Source organism: Primulina eburnea, chromosome 17 (genome assembly GCF_022965805.1).
Source record: "Primulina eburnea isolate SZY01 chromosome 17, ASM2296580v1, whole genome shotgun sequence".
In the NCBI taxonomy this organism is placed as follows: Eukaryota; Viridiplantae; Streptophyta; class Magnoliopsida; order Lamiales; family Gesneriaceae; genus Primulina; species Primulina eburnea.
In genome coordinates, this window is record NC_133117.1 from 1401493 (window position 1) to 1422206 (window position 20714).

General features: G+C 34.5%; 3 protein-coding genes across 4 annotated transcripts; 1 reads left to right on the plus strand and 2 right to left on the minus strand.

Moving 5' to 3' along the window:
• Positions 1-252: 252 nt before the first annotated feature.
• Positions 253-3195, plus strand: LOC140818166 (uncharacterized). Its single transcript, XM_073178053.1, is given in 4 exon segments — positions 253-986; positions 1717-1823; positions 1826-2047; positions 2599-3195. Coding segments are annotated over 4 exon segments (1431 nt in total). The 5' UTR covers positions 253-372; the 3' UTR covers positions 3087-3195.
• A 1942-nt stretch (positions 3196-5137) lies between these two features.
• Positions 5138-8635, minus strand: LOC140818168 (zinc finger A20 and AN1 domain-containing stress-associated protein 8-like). Of its 2 annotated transcripts, none has more exons than XM_073178054.1 (2): positions 8478-8635; positions 5138-5940 (listed from the first exon to the last, which is right to left on the minus strand). In XM_073178054.1, the coding sequence occupies exon 2, from the start codon at positions 5927-5929 to the stop codon at positions 5408-5410; it is 522 nt and encodes a 173-aa protein (XP_073034155.1). In that variant the 5' UTR covers positions 5930-5940; positions 8478-8635; the 3' UTR covers positions 5138-5407. The 2 variants fall into 2 exon arrangements, with proteins under 2 accessions (XP_073034155.1, XP_073034156.1); XM_073178055.1 differs by having other exon boundaries at positions 5138-5979; positions 8478-8608.
• Positions 8636-14679: 6044 nt separating this feature from the next.
• On the minus strand, positions 14680-16816 carry LOC140818045 (H/ACA ribonucleoprotein complex subunit 4-like). Its single transcript, XM_073177853.1, has one exon. It carries the CDS (start codon positions 16756-16758, stop codon positions 14956-14958), a length of 1803 nt encoding a protein of 600 aa, XP_073033954.1. The 5' UTR covers positions 16759-16816; the 3' UTR covers positions 14680-14955.
• Positions 16817-20714: the final 3898 nt, after the last annotated feature.

A 20714-nucleotide genomic window follows, 5' to 3' on the forward strand; every position in this document is an offset into this window, starting at 1 on the left:
ATATTTTTTTAAGGATGACCCAAATAAGATACCCGTCTCACGAATACAACCCGTGAGACCGTCTTACACAAGTTTTTGCCATAATTAATTATTTTTTAAAAAATATTTTAATTAAACAGTTCAAAATTTTGAGATGCTATATTATGCTTCGATAACATGAAAAATCAATACATAGGATAATGTCCTAAATGCGTGACCGAATAAATCGTTGACAAACTACCCAATTTGTTCACTTCAAAAAAAAAAAATTGATTGAATAAAACAACCAATTAATCAAAATATGTGAACTCAATCATTGAATTGAATTGAATTTCATTAATTTGATTTATTCTTTATTCGAAGAACATAATCGCATTGGTTCGGAGATCTGAAATGAGGCAGCCAACCATGAAATTAATCCTATCCATTTTCCACTTCGAAGTTTTTCTTTATTGCACTCTCAGCTGTTTCGTGCAATCCCACTCCGCCACATCGCCGCTCTCCATCCTGCAACCACTCAGCCTCTGCGTGAAGGACTACGGCGCCACCGGCACCGGCGTCGTCTACGACACCGTTCCAATCCAGTACACAATCGACGCCTGCTCTTCCGCCTTCCTCCTCCACCGCCGTACATGCTTCGTCACCTTCCCTCCCGGGAAGTACCTGACTGCCACTCTGTTCCTGAAATCCGGCGTAACGTTGGACATCTCGGAAAACGCTACCATCCTCGGCGGCACTAAGCTGAGTGACTACCCTGAAAAGCAGGAGAGATGGTACGTGGTGGTGGCGGTGGATGCGGTGGACGTGGGGATAACTGGAGGAGGGGAGATCAATGGTCAGGGTTTGAAGTTCGTGACGAGATTCGATGAGAGGAAGAATGTGATGGTGAGCTGGAATCAGACCGGGGCGTGTTTTGATGACGAGTGCAGGCCCAGGTTGGTGGGGTTTATTGGTTGCAAGAATGCGAGGATTTGGAACGTGAGATTGAATGAACCGGCTTATTGGTGGTACGCAATCTTTTTATTTTCTTACTTTTTTGGATGCTCACTGGTTCATTTCTTTGCTATAAAGGTGCCTTTTTTATGGTGGGTATTTGTGTATCCACTTGATTTTGCGAGGGTGTCTATTAGTTTTAGCATTTGCTTATTCGAATTTCGTTTTCTTTACGTGGGAGGTCGAAGCTGGCTCAGTTCTTTTGCCGATTCCGTGTGATGACATTGGTTCAAGAACCCAGAGTTTTATGATTATTTGAATAAATTCTAATTCGGCCCTCGACCAGAGTTGGTTTGAGATTGAGTCTCATGCTGGCCTCGCTGGTACCCGCGTGTTTGTTAAATCATAAGCCTAGGAGTAGATTACAGGTTCAAATGGCCGGAGTATCAGTTAGGAGATTACTAAATATTCCACAATTGGTTGTGGGATCCAAAAATTTCTCATCCCTTGAGAGCCAAAGGCTCAGTGAAATACATTTATTTATTTCACAAAGGGCTTGAAAAGGTATTCAATAGCAATGAACAAATGAGAACAGCTAGAAGAGTGGCTTTAGAAGAAAGCTCCAAGTTTTTCTGATTAATATACCGGCAGTGTAAGTTCTATACAAAAGGTAGCAGGAAGAAAATAAGCTCTTTGGGATACCGTGTCTAAGTCGATTATTCCTTAACTTCTTGTTCTTGTTTTGTTTCTTTTTTAATTTCCCCCAATAATGTTCTTATATGATAATATTATGTGATTATCTAGCTTGCATATTGTCCGGTGCCGAAACACATCGATTCATGATATTTCTATCTATGGAGACTTCAACACACCCAACAACGATGGGATAGATATTGAGGATTCGAACAACACGTCATCACAAGATGCAAAATAGATACTGGAGATGATGCTATATGTCCCAAGACATATACCTCCCCCCTCTATAACCTTACTGCGACCAACTGCTGGATTAAAACAAAGTCCTCAGCCATCAAATTTGGGAGTGCTAGCTCGTATGTGTTCAAAGGTTTGGTGTTTGATAATATAACCATTGTAGAATCTCACAGGGGGCTTGGATTTCAAATACGTGATGGAGGTATGGAATTCTGGCTTTCTTTTGTCATTATTAAGCTTAACTGATTTTATAGAATTAAGCCTCTTGTTTCATTAGCATGTCTTGAACTATATTGTTCAAGGGGGCGTTTGGTTAAGATTACTTCGTAGGCAAATATGTTGGGAAGGTCCTTTGTTTGATAACCAAAGGATTTTGTGTTTGCCTTTGTGCACTGCAAAAATAGTCTCCAATATTGCAACTCTTGTGTGGTCCCTAACAGTTTAAAGATTTGAATTACTCCATCCTATGATTTCTTGGTACAGTGGTAGACCCTTGATGCTATAGCCTTGATTAATCAACAAAATCATCTCATAAAGCTACCAGTAGCGACTTGTTTTTAAGATAACTACTTCCCTATTATAAGCCCGTGAACCACGATGTAGGCACTAAAATTTTAGTGGATATTTCCATCAAACTTGGCCGATCAGCTCCCTCTTAAAGTCGTAGACCAGGGGGAAGTTAATCATATTTGTGTTTGAAGAACGATCTCGAACAACCTATTTCTGTAATCAAAATCTTACTGAATCTTGCAGGAAATGTTAGTGACGTTGTCTTCTCGAACATTAAGATCAGCACAAGATACTATGATCCTTCATGGTGGGGTAGAGCGGAGCCAATATATGTTACCACCTGTCCACGAGACGACAAATCAAAAGCTGGTTCCATATCTAATCTGCAATTCATAAACATAACAGCAACTTCCGAAAATGGCATATTCTTATCAGGGTCGAAAGGCGGAATTCTTAGCAATTTGAAATTTATCAACGTGAACCTGGACTACAAAAGGTGGACGAACTATTCAGGTGGGCTGGTGGACTATAGACCAGGGTGTAAAGGGCTTGTAAATCACAGCACTGCAGGATTCATGATGGAACACATCGATGGTTTGTATGTACAGAATTTGAACATGAGATGGGATGGGAAGAATACAGCGAAGTGGAACAATCCACTGGATTTTCGACCTTCGACTGTGAATAACGTTTCTTTGCGGAATTTCTACTCTGGATTATACAAACAGTGAGGACCACAATGTTACACTTACGACACTTTGGTGGGAAAAGAATGGACGACACTTGTTTCTTTAATATGCTTTGAGTTTCTTATTAATAAATGAGAGTGTGATTACTTGAGTACTAGAGAGATGCCTCACCTTTATCAATTCTTCAGGCTGTATCAATAGCTCGATAAAATCCAAGTTCAAAGATGAACATAAAGGTACAAACTAACAATGTTTAACTCAATTTCATTCATTTACACCTCTACATCATGACTAAATATAAATTGCAACAAATTATTTGCAAATGATAATAGCGAACCAATTAATCCAGATGCGTTGGTCAAAATTCAGAATCTTCTCTCAATTCATACGATGGAGTACCCTACACTACTCTAAAAAAGTAAAGGAAAGGAAGGGGTATGTTACAGATTAATGGATTAAAGTTAGTCATTTTGAACTTTTCTCTCCCCTTGAACAAGAAGCTGTGGAGTACAAATGTTATTCACACTTTACTTTAAGTGATCATGAACCTCTAACCCAAAGGTTGTCATTTGTTTTTTTTTCTTTCTTTGACTGAAATGTTGATACGATCACTGGTTGTTTCTACTGATGGTGGTTCTGACTCTATAAGTCCCCAGTTTGTTAAATGGTGTCGACAAGATCAGCTTCTATTCTCTTTCTTCTTGCCTCTATGACTGAAAGCATGCATAGTCAGATGATTGGCTGCGACACATCGGCATAGATCGAGAGTTTCACGAATTTTTGCTTCTGGATCCAAGGCTAAAGCTATGGACTATAAACTCCAGCTTCAAACCTTAAAAGAAAGAGGGTTTAAGCATGAAAGATGATATAGCCAAGATGAAAGGGTGCATGGATGTTCTCGCAGCTTGTGGTCATTCTATCTCTGAAGAGGATCAAATCCTCTACATTCTAGGTAGTGTTGGTCTAGAATATGATTCGGTGGTTGTGCATGTGACTTCCCGAGTTGATTCTATATCCTTCTCAGATGTTGGTTCCCTGCTGTTAGCTTATGAGGATGTCTGGATTCCTTCAATCTTTCTGGCGATAATTCCACTCCTACTATCAATGTCGTCATTGGGCCATCATCCAAGAAGAGCACCACTCCTCATCAGTCTTCCCCGTTTTCTTCCATAGCTCGGGGTCGAGGAAGGTCCAGCCGAGTAAAGCATTCGACGTCCTAAGCAACAGCATGGGCACAAGTAAAGGTCATGTTTCTGCAGATGTGATTCGGCTTGTGATGCCAATTCTTAGTGTGGATGTACAAGCTATCGAGATTGATGCGAACTTTTTAAAAAAGGCTCAAGTAGAGAATGCTGAGAGGATCGACCGTGAGCGCTTCATCAGAATCATGAAGTAAGAATCGGGCGACCCAAACTATTGTTCGTTCGTTCGTACCTATAGCTATCCTGGAATAAGATTTGATTTTGCCGAGATTATGATTTTTTTGGGATTCTTAGCTCACTGTTGGTGCTTAGACGTAGCTGTTTCTTTTACATGATGCACATTATGTTGATCTTGATATCAATTTCGTATGTCCATTCAAAATCACAGAACATAAACGTTTGGAAAGGCATGGCTGATCGATGATCAATGAAGTAGAAAAGGCGATTGATGAGTTCATTTCAAACAAGGCTAAACAGGAGAATATCCGTAGGGAGTTCAACAACAGCCTGAAGAAAAGAATCGAACTCAAATAATTTTTCATGCCCATATATAGCTATATATTGCCCTGGATGAAGATTTCATCTTAGAAAATTTAGCTGCGATTTTGATTTTGATTTTGATTTTTTTTTAGGGGAGGGGGTTGTCAGCTTAGTCTTGGTGCTTAGACCTAGCTGTTTCTTTTACATGATAAACGTCATGTTGATCTTTGATATCGATTTGGTGTGTTCCACTTAAAATCACAAAACAGAGACACTTGGAAAAGGGTGTCTGATTCGATTATCCATGATAAGCCAAGCCAACCAAATGCTACGTCAAGCGGTTTAGGGGAGACGGTTTAGCACGATTACGATACAGACCAGCCTGACCATAAAAAAAAATGCACAATAACATGAAGAGCAAGTTGCAAATTTCACAACAATAACGTCATTCATCCAGCAATGACAACTTACACACTGTAACATACCAAACTAATCACTACCCAATTGGCAGCGACACTGGACTCGACATATCCCAATGAAATCACAATGATACCACTCATTTTCTTGCATTACATCGCCCCCACAACACCACCAGAGTCCTATTAAGACAACTGATAAACTTAAATGAGAACGCACAGATAATATATAACGAGAAAGCATCTTAATTCATTTCAAAAACTTCTAGATCTTCTCGAGCTTTTCACCTTTCACAAGTGGATTCGCTTTCGCTATAGCATCCTGAGCAGCAGTCCGGTAATCAAATTGGCAGTCGTGTTTGTCAGAGTAACGGTGAACTGAACAGAAGAGGTGCCCGCATTTACAACTGAATCCCGTTAAACCCACACGCTTGCGGCAAGAAGTGCATCGTTTTGGGCCTTCTACTGCCTTCGTATCTGAACTCTTGCTCGACATCAATTCGGAGGATGACTGTGAAAAAGTAGCTTTCAACTCTACTGCTCCAGCTTCCGTGTTCACCATATCAGCAAGAACTGGTTCTTTCTCATTGATGCTACTTGAACTACCATTGACTATGTTCTCAATGGACGAGGCAGCAAGACTCGCCTGCTGTTGTTGCAACACCATGTCTTTATGGCACTTGGAGCACATATTCATGGTAGCTGCACTTCCAAAGAAGCCACAGTTGTTAATGCAAAGAATAGGGCCTTCGGGAACTTGGCAACCAGTTTCTTTGGAAGATTCCATTCCTTCAAGTCCTGATATTTCCACACAACATGCACTCGATGTGCATAAGGCTATTCAAGAAATGCATCAAAAGTAAAGAGCACTAGCATTTACCCAAGACATTCCCACGCAGGAAAGGAAACACGATTGCAAGAATCTATAACATCCTGATCCAAATTTAATGCCTAAATCAAGTGAGCTTGAATGCAAACTCATTTATCTCAACAAAAGAGTTTACCAAACAAAAACTTTTTAAAGTGTTCTTGTTTCAAAAGGAAAAAAAAGAAGCAGAATCGATACAGATACACAAAATGACACTTTTTGAAGTAGCAACTGCATAGTTGTGTTGCATGCTTGTTGAGAACACATGCATCGAACACATCTCCCATCCACACACAATTCAATAAAGTAGCTAATCTAATTGAACAATCCAGAAACTATAAAAGAAGATAAAGGTTTACAAAAGAGCAAAAAACTGTTTATGCAAAAAAGTAAAGTTATAGACCCAAACCAAGTCTATAGAAGCAAATCAGTCTTGAAGTGCTTAAGAAAGTTAAACAAAGTGAAATAGTAAGGTCGGCGTACAAACCTAGAACTTAATCCATGTATTGTTCTTGCATCAATACAAATCAAGAACTATATAATCTGAGATGAATTCAGACACTTCATTAAACCACTAAGACAAGACAAGGACTGCTTACTCATATAGTCACATGAGCAGATAATGTCAAGTCAATATAACAAGATGCGATACTGAATCTGATATGAATCCTCGTAGGCATGAAAAACAAACACGAAATTGACGTCAATCGTGCACTCAATTCAATGATCAACAAGAATTCTTGTAAAAACTCAGTCCCAATCTTTGAAACAAGTGTATGTGAAATACACCCCTAAACTAGATTGTGATACGATTCCTTGCAAGCAGGGGAAACACAAACATGAGTATATTAAATGTGTGCTCCTCGATACTACACACGGAAACGACCCTATCTTCCTTTTGTCAAGATTCGTATTTCCACCTAAACTCTATGGTTCAGCAACAATTGTAATCAACCGAACCTCCAAATAACTAATCTTTGGCAACCCAATTGAAGAACAATCGACAAACGCCACAAAATTAATAACTTTGATAAATTTGATTTTTTTATGATAAAAACAAGCAGCGGCACAACAAGCCAAAACTTGAAAGAGAGAGAAACTCTGATATAAACTTAATCAATCATCTCTATGTCTAATACAATGAGATATTTATGAGCAAAAGATAATCTAATGTTTCCAAGTAAAACACAAGAATCCCAATTAAGGTATACTCTGTAGATTACGAAATCCGACATCCGTTGGACTTAGGAACTTGTACAACAGAAGAATCCTAATCAACATAAATCAAGATTATGCAATCCAACGTGCGTTGGACTAAGGAACTTAAAATATGATAATTACTAGCTTAACCTAAATAGATAATTTTGAAATTATTTAATTGAACAATCATATTTCAACTTCTTGAATTTCTTAACATTTTCAATCTCTTGGTCTTCAATTTCTTTCTTCAATATATAAGAATCAAGGTACTTTAAAGCTTCATCATTAATTTGCTTGTTTATCATAGTGAGGAACAGAACAGAATCACTCACGACTCAGCAGTTCAAAATTTGTGATAATTTGAACCAAATTTTCAAATCATTCAACTTTTGCAAAACTGAAAATTCCGCTGATGAAAAATAAAGTAACAGACTAAATAGTTGATAAAATAATCATGATACTTGATTACCCATCAAGTGAAAAATAACAAAAAAGTGCACTATAATAGAGCCACACTGTTAGATAACCATTAAATCGCAAGTAATAGAAGGAACAAACACGGGCAGCTATGAACCCATCTTATTCAACTCACTGAAAATGGGCAGCAAAGAACCATCAAAATTCCCAAAAAAGACGAACAAGAGAAGGAAACCAAAGGTAAAAAAATCACAAATGAATAATTTCAATAACTTAAAAAAACATCCAAGCTTCCTTTTTCTCGAAGTCTCTACAGCCCAAACACCAGATAACAAATCCCATAACTTACCTACAAGCAAAATTGACCCCATTTCCCTTCAAAACAAAAATCCCAGAAATCCATCAGCCTCATAAAAATCCTAGATTTCCATATTCTCATAATCACTTAGTTCGAAATCAAAAGAGTAATTCGATAGGTGAAAGAGATTTCAGTCAGAAAGACCGTGAGATTTCAGTCAGAAAGATCGTAAGATTTCCATAAGCAGCATAATTGATACGATAAAATAAAAGTAAGCGCACGCGAAATAAGAAAGAAAGCAAAAGCCAGCAGACACACGCAGAGAAAATTTTCATCTCTAAAATTTAACAAATAACGAGGCTTTATCCCGATCTTGACTTGGCAAAATCAACCCAAGAATTTTAGACTATATCTCGACCCACGAGAAAAGGTATACGAGCAGAAGATTCAATCTTTTTACGGAATGAACAAAACCCATGAGCAGATCACAAAACCGAAGTCAAATTCTTGCAAAAAACAACAGATTTAAAAGCCCAAGAGGGTCGAGAGTACCTTAGATTAAGAGATAATCGGAACGGTTTGAGAGGTGAAGAAAGAAAAAGAAGGAAGAGAGAGAGAACAACACAGAGAAGAGAGTAACTTTTTAATCGATGACCAATTTTTCTTTGTATCTCATCGAAATGGGTAGAAGAGATTCATTGAATATATATCTGAACAGAAAAAACGAATATGGCTTCGTTTGGAAGTCATTATATTTTTTTTCCTTTTTCAATATATTACTTTTTTATTGAAAAAATATGTTTGTTTGAGAGTTTTTAATTGTCTGTTCGAAACTTATTTTTAATTTTTTATTACAAAAAAAAATTATTCTTAATAATCGAAATAATTGGAAAATTATTATGTTAGAAAAACATAGAAAGTATGAACAAATTAACATGATAATCTCAATAATTTAATTTCTTTTATAAAGTATGTGCAAATTGTAATCTATAAAGTTGGGTATTAATTAATTTTAAATTTTTTAATGATAATGTAAAATATAATATTTAAAAATAAAAAGTAGATGTGCAATAATGATATAGATAAAATAACATAATCCAATTCCGATATAGATTGCAATAATAATAATAATATATTAATTTAAAAATATACCTAAGGAGCCTCTTCTAACAAATCGAATAAATCACACTGATTTTAGGTAGGTTAGTTAGTTAATTAATCATTTGTTTTTTTCCAAAAGTTATGAAATAATATTGCTAAACGTCAAGTAACAAAATAACCTCAATTAATATATGACAAAAACTTGTGTGAGGCGGTTTCACGGGTCGTATTTTATGAGACAAATATCTTATTTGAGTCATCCATGAAAAAATTATTACTTTTTATGCTAAAAGTATTACTTTTTATTATGAATATCGGTAAGTTTGACCTGTCTCACAGATAAAAATTTGTAAGATCGTCTCACAAGAATCATACTCTTAATATATTACTTATATGTCATATATAATATTTGTGTATTACTTGTGTATTACGTTATACACGTATTAAGATATCTCGCGGTCCATAAATATAAAAACTAAGAGTGAGTCTCATGTGAGACCGAAAAACGGATCTTAATCTGTGAGACGGGTCAATCTTACCCATATTCAGAATAAAAAGTAATACTTTTTCATGGATGACCCAAATAAGAGATCTGTCTCACAAATACGACCTGTGAGACCGTCTCACACAAATTTTTGCCAAAAACTAAATAGAAAATAAAATAAGGAACAAAAGGGAATATGACCAACTTTTTGGACATAGGAAGAAGCTTCCTGTGCATAGCCCCAACTACCGCAATAAGGAACCCAACAATCGAATTAATTTGCTGTATAACATATTGGCAAGCTTTTAGTTCATAGACGTGACTCGAAAAATCCATATACTATTTGTGTATTTGAACTTCGATCTCATTCACAATTGCTTTTTGAGCTTAAAAGAAATTATTGTATAAATCCTATAATCAAATTCGATATAGAGGTTTCTTGAATTTGACACGTTCGATATTTAATTATAATAATCTACTCGTCCAAAAATATTGATGTACGTAGTGTAACATATTTCAATTTACCTATATGCCTTTTAAGTTGTCACACAATTGCAAATGCAGATTCAAATTGTGAAACTCACTGACCTCTCTTTTTGCCGTTCATTATAAGCAAAAACTTATGTGAGACGGATATCTTATTTGGGTCATCCATAAAAAATTATTATTTTTATGCTAAGAGTATTATTTTTTATTGTGAATATCGGTAGGGTTGAATCGTCTCATAGTTAAAAATTCGTGAGACCGTCTCAAAAGAGACATACTCTTCGTTATGTTAACCGAAATTATTCTAATCAAAATTGTAAAATAACAATACAACATATTTTATATTTATGTATGATTTGCGTATTATTAGTGATCTATATTGTTATTAGAGAGTATTTTTTTACGCATATTTTATTTCGTGTAAAAGTTATTGTAATATCAAATATTTTATTTTATTTATTCAGATATTTTAATACAGAAGATGCATATGCAACAGTTGGCGATGCTCGATAGTACAAACTCAAAACCTCGCCTCTGGACCTGATCACGATCCCTATCAAACTGTGAAGTGAAATCTGTAGTGTCAACGAAAAAAAAGAACCGAAACTGTTCTTTCATTCGGATTTGAATTTTTTTCTTTAAAGTTGGAACCATGATCGTAAATTCACATTAAATTTTATGATATGTACCATTTATTTTACATAATCAAGCTTCTTGTACAATATTGTAATCTTTAAATTTGTTCATCCACAATCTTTAATGCTAATAATAACAACAATCACGCTGAGCAACAATAATCCGAATGCTGAGTGATTGACCGAATGATGAATCAAGAAGCTGAGCTTTCTAATAGTTGGATGTCATCTCAAGCTGATGCTGGGCTAACAGTACACAAGAATCACTTTCCAAGGATTTTGCGGCCGAGTTTTTATGGTTGAAGTCGTCATTGGGTGAATTGAGGATATCAGTTGAGCACCGCACGTCTGGTGCAATGCCAACCTGATCAATGTCGTGGAGGTGGAGCGTCGGAGATAGATACTTGGCCACGGTAATGAGAAGGGCTGATCCGTCATGTAGCTGCGTCACATTCTGTGTCAAAGATTCCAGTTAGTTTCAAAGCCTTACTTATGAAGAGCTCGCCTTTGGGGAGGAAAGAAAAAAAATTAGACAGCAAGTGAAATGAATTTTCAGACGAGAAAATGATAATGCAGTAGCAGGTTGGTTTTTGTTTCTGAAGGTTAGAAAATAATTTTCAGAAACAAACAAATATTTCCTTGGTTCTTTGAAAATGTGGATAACATGAACCAGACAAATCAAGTTATAGCTTGAATATAAAACAAAGGAATTATTTGACTCATTTTAATTCTTTCTGGCCCTTGTTGTGGCATACTATGCTTTCAGAGATATCTGGATCTACTTTTTTTTGTCATTTTTAACAGTGATTTCCTAGCAGCTAGGGAGGCCTCAGGTCGTCTGAAAATGGTAAGTTAAGCTTAACCGGAAATTTTCCTTTGCCAAATGTTCTATGCCCAACAAGAAGTGCTCTGCCATTGTCATGAAGGGCCCCTGCGAGAATCTCACTTGCACTTGCACTCTCTTCATTCACCCTGTTTTTAAGAGAAGACAGGGTTTGGTTACTTCCCGAGAAAAAAACTCTGACCTTCCACTTAGATGCCTCATGCAGTCGAAGAAACGATGTATTCTGGGTAATATCTGCAACAGCTAGAACGGAGAACTGACTAATACAACAAGTGGATCTCGTGTTTAAAAGTGGCCATTGATCATGTTGATAGGTAACATGTTTCCATCCCTGTCGTTAGTGTTCACCAAAGTCCACGTTCCATCAAGCCAAATTTGAGCAACATCTAGTCCAACTTTCACCAAACCACCCTACTATATAACATCTAGTCCAACATCTAGTGAAATTCGAAAAAAAGAGTAGCAAGTTAAAGTTTGAATTTTTATCCGTGAATGAACTTCTGAATAGAATTCCAAAAATTAATGAAACGATTGTATTAAAAAGATAAATAAAGTTTATACATCTTCAGAAGAAACAACACAATAAAGCAGTAACATTATAATCAAAAGCTAACATAATATTCTAACCAAATATAAAATATAGTACATGGCCATAATGTCACATCAAGGTGGTAATCTAAGGTGGCAACATGTTGACAAATCATTAAAATCACAGCGTAACTCCACAATTTCATTAAACTGAGATCAAGAACAGAGGCTAGTCTGCATCCCCTGGTCAAATGCTCATGTTAGGACTGCAGGAACAAGTCGACCCAGCGAAAACTATCTACTCACACGTGAACAACACAACAAGGAGCGTTTGATGGGGGTAGAGAATGAATCTCTGGTAAACAGACCTAATCCAGATTTCACCATGATCCAACACATGTACACGAGACATATCTCAAGACTCTATACAATAATACAACTACACGGGACATACTCTAGAATCCAACGCGATTCGACTATAAAAAAAGATATGAAATGAAACAAAAATATCGTTGTAATTCATTGCAAGAATTACAATGTAACATAAGTAACTTGATCTTCATAGTAGTACCTGCAATGTTTGGTGATTCGTCTTCAAAAAAAGGCTCTTTTTCTCATATTCTACACATGATATATACACATGTTATCAATGCTGTAACTCCCATTTTTCCTAGCTTGGATCCACCACTATATACTCCTCTGAGCACTGCTGTAACCGAGCTCATGTTCTTCTGTATACTCAATCATTCACGTACATAGTTCCAAATATTTACTCACATGTTACATTGAAAAAACAACTGATTCGTCCGCCGTTTTACAAAGCACACAAGTCTTGTCAATAAAATAATTCTGTCAATCCCGAGTGAGCAATTGGAACTACATAACTTGGAGGGATTGATTTTTCATTTTTTGTTTTCTTCTTCGTTTTTTTTTTTGTATTTTTTATATACTCGTTTGTCATTTATTATACACATATATTACCACGAACCAAGTGCACAAAAATAATAAAGTATATTATGTTTGGGTGTCTTTGGAAAAAACATTTTGCTATATGGTTTCGTGTTAGAGGATTATATTGGTGAATATAGTAGATATTGATTTATGTTTTTCCAAGTGAATAGTTTCTTTTGGGTTATCATTGCATACAATAAATTTTGAGTAGGTCTCATGTGAGACCGTCTCACGGATCTTAATATGTGAGACAGACCAACCCCGCTCATATTCACAATAAAAAGTAATACTCTTAGCATAAAAAGTAGTACTTTTTCATGGATTATCCAAATAAATATCCGTCTCACAAAATATGATCCGTGAAACCGTCTCACACAAGTTTTTGCCATAAATTTTTTGATCAACTGATTAATTTAACCTCAGTTTCAAGTCTTGTAATCATGTTTACTTTATCATATTATTTATTAATTGTTTATCTTAATCAATCAAATCATTAATAATTTATCTTACATAGATCGAATTATTGAATTTAATTTATAATATTACTTTTAATAAATAATATATTTAATATTTTATTTTAAAATGACAAAACAATGATTTTATCTCAAATTTAATCAATAAAATCAAATATTATATTAACTATCATTATTTATTTATTATTTCAGACTATTTATCTATTTGTTATTATCATATCTTTATCTTACATATGTCAAATTGAAGTATAATATAACAATATAATACCACATCTAATTTCCTTATAAAACTAAAACCTTCACACAGCTAGCTTGCGAGAAAATATTTTATTTTGTGGCTAATCAAGATTTGCGTTGGCAACCGTGAAAGCATACCGCAAGAACTCTACCGGAGGGATATCCGATTCAAGTGCATTCATCAGTTTGATAGCTGATCGTGTAAAGATCGATCTTTCGGTACACAACATGTTCCCAACTGTTCGTGAGATTCGAGCTGAACCAAACTTTCCTTTGTTCCTCGAGGTGTATTTCCAGTCCGAAAGGATCGGAAGCATAGCCCAAAACAGTAGATTGGCACCTTCCTTTGTTCCTCGAGGTGTATTTCCAGTCCGAAAGGATCGGAAGCATAGCCCAAAACAGTAGATTGGCACCGTAACATAGTTGTACCATAAAAAGATCTACTTAGTAGTGTCAAAAGCCTGCTGGAACTACCAGCAGCAAGCGTTTGGGACTAAGACGTTATACATTTAATCTTAGCACATGTCAAACATGAAAAAAGAAATCACGAGGAAAGGAGCTTAGGAGTGTTTTTATGGACGATTAATACATCCATCAGTGAATGGTTTGACATAATAAAAAGTTGAAAACCACGAGAGCACGAGTTAATTAGGAGAATAGCCGTAATGTAGCAAGTATGAGATTGGATGATTCATGACTGAAAGGTGGAAGCAACCGTGACACAAAATTTGATGGATATACTTAAAAATTTGATGGTATGGAGTCATAGTTAATACACCAATCAAATATGATCGATGTATTTCAGTCTAACCAAGATATGTGCATGTTCAAGTTGATGTCTAAGGAGAGAAGTTCCTCACTTTGCCACAAACTTGAGAGAGAGTAAACATGTTTCTTACCCTCGAACAAAGGTTCAGTTTCATGTTACACACACGCGTTAACCTTTATTCTGTAGCAGCACCTGGCATATACCAACACAACCGCTTAACATTGGCATAAGCACAAATGTTAAAGCATTAAAAAAAAAGCTACTATCTTCATAGATGAAAACACCCAGATTATGAAGTACTTGATCTAGCAGAACAAAAAAAACAGAAAATAGAATGGAAAAGAAAAACATCTTGTAAGGACCTGGGATATGGTCGAAAGCTCAAGGTGGAGGCAGGCAGCCTAAATATGTGTGCCAAATAGACATCAAAATTTGGAAGGATACATTCTCAAGCAAATGATAAATATTACAGGGCACATGCAGTGGTTCTCCAAGATGAAGCACAGACCTAAATCCCCAAGTCTACTCCTCTTCAGCATCCTTATGCTTCTTTTTCTTCTTCTCCTTCTTCTTCGTACTTTTACTTGCTTCATCATCATTTTCAGGCAAACCAGACTCACCATTTTCAGCGTCCTTGTCCTTCTTTTTCTTCCTTTTCTCAGATTTCTCTTCATCTGATTCACCAGGTTCATCCTTCTTGTTCTTATCCTTCTTTGATTTCTCAACATCAAGAGTTACATCTTCAGCTGCACCTTCTTTCTTCTTTTTCTTCTTCTTCTTCTCCTTCCTCTCTGCTTCCACCTTTAAATTTTCAACCTTAGCCGCCTCCAATCCAGCTTTTTCCCTCACCTGCTGAGCCTCTTCTGCTTCTACCTTGGCTTTCTTAAGAACCTCAGGTGCCACACTACCATCAACCTCTTCTAGCTTACGCTTCCGCCCATCCTCTTTGTCATCTTCTTTATCCTTATGTTTCTTCTTCTTCTTCTTCTCTTCAACTTCCACAGCAGCACTCTCCACATTCAATGCATTTGAAGGCTGTGGCTCTTCAGCTGCCGCAAGACTGGCAACCACAGAATCTCCTCCACTAGGCAAAACAACATTCCTCATCCACTCTGCCGGTGTCTTCTCATTTGGCTTCCCATGCTTATCTAACTTCCCCTCAGCAACAAGCCTCTTTTTCATCGATGCCCTAGGACCCAATCCCCATTTCCTTGGATATGTATCCCTATCCATCACCACCCTCTTAATCTTAGCAACTGTCCCATGATCACAGGTAGCCATGACTGCTGTCGTCATCTCTGCAATCCCCAGTGCAATTGCCTCACCCTTTGTCGTCATCAACACCACCTCCTCGCCAACCTCAATATCATTCTCAAACCTCAACAATCCTGGAATCATTAACTTTGCTCCATAACAAATGGCATTGACTGCTGAATCTTTCACCACAAGCCTCTTATAGCTAGTCAGAACCACCTCCAACGGCATAATGACCCTCCTCAAATAACTTTCATCCCTATAGTTATCATAAACCCATTGCCCATCCATCACATCATGCATCGTTACCATATTATCCTTCTCTCCGAGAATCCCAGATCGCACCCTCCTCAACTCCTGCATATGCGCTCCCACACCTAACAAAAGGCCTAAATGCACACACATTGTCCTCACGTACGTCCCCGCCTCACACGAAATCCAGAAAACAACCAAGTGCCTATCAGCATCATACTCAAGCAACTTACTTTCATAGATAGTTCTAATTCTAAGTTGCCTTTTAACGGCAGAAATCAAAGGGGGTCTCTGAAAAACCGCACCTGTAAGAGTCTCCAGCGCTCGAGCCACTTTAGAAACCTCAGGCACCTTCGAATGCAACCTGGCAATACAGACATACTCCTTCCCAGCACCCTGCTGTGATTTCACCAACCGCGTCGCCCTGTCAATGCAAACAATCAAATTACCTGTAACTTTCGGGTCTAGGGTACCCGAATGCCCAGTTTTCTCGACCCGCAAAATGCGCTTAATCCATGCCACCACTTCATGAGAAGATGGGTTGGCGGGTTTGTCCAGATTAAGGATACCATACTTAATGTACTCAGTTAAGGGACGTTTCAAAGGGGAGTAACCGGATGGAAGAGGGGTATAGTGTCCGGTTCTTACATTCAACTTATCGTAGTTTTTTAGCAGAATCGGCCATTGAGAGGTGTCTATGGTGGGAGTGTAGCTCTGAGGCTTTATCAGGAAATCAACGGCGTCGGTTCCTTCATCTTCTTTGGACTTGCTTTTCTTTTTCTTGGTCTTTTCAGAGTGAGCAAGCTGAACGTCAGCCATGGCTCTTGAGAATTGAGGGAAATGGAAGGCTGTTTTTAGGAGGAGGCTTGCAGAGACGCAGACTAGGGTTCTGGGTTTTTATCATAATAATATATGCTGGTGTTTATTGTAATGGGCCAAAGACTTGGCTTTAGGCCCATAAAACAAAATGAAGGCCCAATCATTGTGTAATCATAAACAACCTGACATCTGAAGAATAATAATTATTAAGCACAATGACTTGATTACCAATAAAATCGAATAACGGTATATGAGATCCTACTTATGTGGGGATTATTCTCACTTCATTTCAATGAGTAAGATCTTGTCATACGTATAATTTTTTTAAAAAAAGTGATTACTATATATACATGGACAAATCTTGACGAGATTCATCCTATCATGAAAACAGTTCTCACATGGAAAGGATGAAATATACCATGAATAACAAGGCACACAATGGAACTCACTAATATAATCTAACACATATTTTATTCATTTAAGTTAACAAATTAAATCAATAATTTTTTTAATAAATTTTTTTTATAATTTATTATCTACCGTTAAATGATTTTGAACATTAATATATATTGAATTTATTTATATATCAATGATTTTTCTTTGATGATATTAAAATGAGTGGATTTCTTCATGTTTGCTAAAGAATAATTAATATTCATATCTTATCTTTTCTTTTATTTTACATATAAATACATCACTTTTGTGACAAGTTGTTTTTTAAATATGAACTAAAAAGAATCATACATGTTAGATATTGAAATATATTAAAAATTATTGGTAAGAATATTTTTTTTAACATAAAATTATTCTATGACTGCGGTTTTGCAATAATTTATACAATTATTTTTTAATTGTGGTTTTGCTACTTGTACCTTTCATTGCGTGGGGTATAAAACTTTGTACCATATATGAATGTAACTCCCTTTAATTTTTATAATATAACTAATAAAATATGTGAGTACTTCAACTATATTTTTCCAATTTTCATACTGTTATAAACACGTTATATTATTTTTTATATTTAATTTAATTTGTTTTTATTAATTAATGTCTATAAATTTATGAAACTCTTGATATTTTTATATAGCTGGTAAGAAAGACTAAAAGTTAAAATTTCTAATAAATATTTAATATTTCAGATATAACTAATAAATTTTGTGAACTTTTCAATTTTATTATATGTTTCCAACTTTCTTAGACTAGTACAAATATATTAGATTATTATAAAATAATTTTTTAAAGAACTTAAGAATTTTTTATGTATTTAAATTAAATTTTTTAGTTAATATCAAAGAATTTATTAAGCTCTTCATATTTTTATGTAGATGATAAAAAATTCTAAATGGTGACAAATTCAAATAAATTAATTTAAGTAATAATTAAATAAATAGTTACTCAATAATTTAATGATTTCACTTATGATTCATTACGTGTTATGATAATATTTTAGATAGTAATGTTTTTAAAATTAAAATTTCTATTATTATATATTTTTTATACAATTTTCAGTTGCGTGCTAAGCATAATATAAATTATAATTATATTAGCATTATTCTATTACGAAATCATATATATATATATATATATGTGTGTGTGCGTGTGTGTGAGGGATTTATTGTCTTGTTTGTTCATTTCAACCTTTTCATTAATTTCTCATTGTATATGATGAAATTATATACATAAAAAATACATTTTCCTCTTTTCTACATATTAATTAATTTATTATTATATATGATGAATTTATATACATAAAAACTATTTTTCATATTTCAAAATAACAAAATTGTTATTTAATATTATTCAATTATTAAATTAACTAAGTTATGTACTTATGTTTACCACTTCATTGTACATTATTATTATGATTGCAATTTATTGGAGCATAGGTGAGAACCTAGGGTGGTCACTCTAATAATTAATATTTGTGTTTAAATTATTATTAGTAATTAAAATTTCTTTATGTTCGATGAAATTATTTGATTAGTGAGAATAAATCTGATTTAGAGAAATGATTTTTAGAATGTAAAATAATATTCATATCATATTTGTTAGGTACAATAATCGTTTATGCTAGGTAGAACAATCGAAAACTGACGTTTCAGTTGCGTTACGATTTTAAAAGATTTTAGTTAACGTTGCATCGTTACCACCGGTAAAAATTTTTGGTAAAACGTTAAGTGCTTGATCCTAAAGTTAGTATATATAAGAGCCAAAGTCACGAGATAGATTCTCATAGATTGCAATTAGTGGAATTATTAATATTGTTGGAGTGCAATAATTGTTCTTGTTAGATACATCGATCGAATTATGACGATTGAGCTATTACACCGTTTAAAATATTTGAGTTGCATCGTTACTATAAGATAAGCGACAAATTTCTGGTCCTACCATTGGTATCGGAGTCAATGTCACAAATTTGATTCTCATTTATTGCAAATAGCGCAATTGATGGGTTATAATAATTGTCCATGCTGGATAAATCAACCGAAACGTGAATCATGAGCTACTGTAGATTTTAAAAGATTTGAGTTAACGTTTAAGCATTGTTACCACAACTTATAACTTTTGGTAAAGCGATAAATGCTCTATCCTATAATATTTATTTGTATCGTGACTCAATTAATATATTACATTAATTTAATTAAATAATAAAGTTTGAATTTGAAATTTTTCTTAAATACATTAAGTCAAACAATTGATGAAAATTATTCAAGAAAACTTTCATTGACAAAATGTTTCAAAGAAATCGAGGACTATGTCGACGATATAGTGGTAAAATCAGGCAGAAGGGAAAATCGCATTACTCGATTTGAATTGCAGACCTCAGTTATCATGCTTTTTGAGTTAATGCCAATCTTTCATATAACGAATTCATAAGGATCTTGTACACATAGGACATAGCTTCATTACCTTTTTTCTTTGCTTCTTGTCCGCTCTCGTAGAGTGAGCTAACAAAGTCCTTAAATGGGCTAGCTGCGAGTGCTGCGGTGGAAAAAAGATTTACCGAGTAACGAAATTTAGAAGATGCTGCTCTTATCCATATGGGGTGCTCTTCTATTATGCCTCTATGACTGCCTTTACAATTCCAAAAGAGCATACATCCGTGAGATAGCTAATCAATGGGAAAATATTTCAGTAAACAAAATAAATTATTTTATTTTTATTTTTATTTTTTTTCAAACCTTGAATCATAAATTCTTAATTATAATTGAAAAATTCGAAAACTATCATCATTTTTCTCTATCAATTCCCATTTTTTTTAAATAATATTTGACAGTATTCACTATTTTAAAAATGTTTTTATATCTGTTAGGTAATTTTAACTATTATATGGACTTATAAATGCAAGAAAATTAATTAAAAATATAGTGACAATAGCTTAATTGTTTTTTGTAATATTCGACATTATTCAAAATATTGTTTTGCATTATTATTTTATATGTGATATATATTCTAAATTAGTTTTTGAATTGTGTGAATATACACATATTTTTTCATATTTTTATGATGTTATGGCTTAAATTTTTTAAAAACATTTAGTAACATTTGAAATATTAATACCTAAAAATTAGGAGATGTCCCATTATATTTAAAAAAAGGAATAAAATATCATTATATTTAGGACATTTTCTGATGATGAATTTTTTTTTACTTCCTTAATAAATATTTATCGACACACTTTATCTCAATAATTTTTTTATAATATATTATATGCTCTTGAATTTTCATGTATTTTTTCCTAATTTTTATATCAAATAATTATATCAATAATTTTAAAATTAATATATACATCACATTTATTTTAATCAATTCATTTTTTTTTCATTTTTTCTATTAATTATACTTCAAGATTCAAAAGTACATTCTTTTTCATTAACAATTTATTATGCTTAATTATGATTCTATTGCAAAATATATATAATATATGGAAAAACTAAGTGAAACTTCAGGAAAAA

Coding starts and splice junctions, on each gene's coding strand:
- LOC140818168 (XM_073178054.1), bottom strand. CDS start 5,929: ATGGAATCTTCCAAAGAAACTGGTTGCCAAGTTCCCGAAGGCCCTATT.
- LOC140818045 (XM_073177853.1), bottom strand. CDS start 16,758: ATGGCTGACGTTCAGCTTGCTCACTCTGAAAAGACCAAGAAAAAGAAA.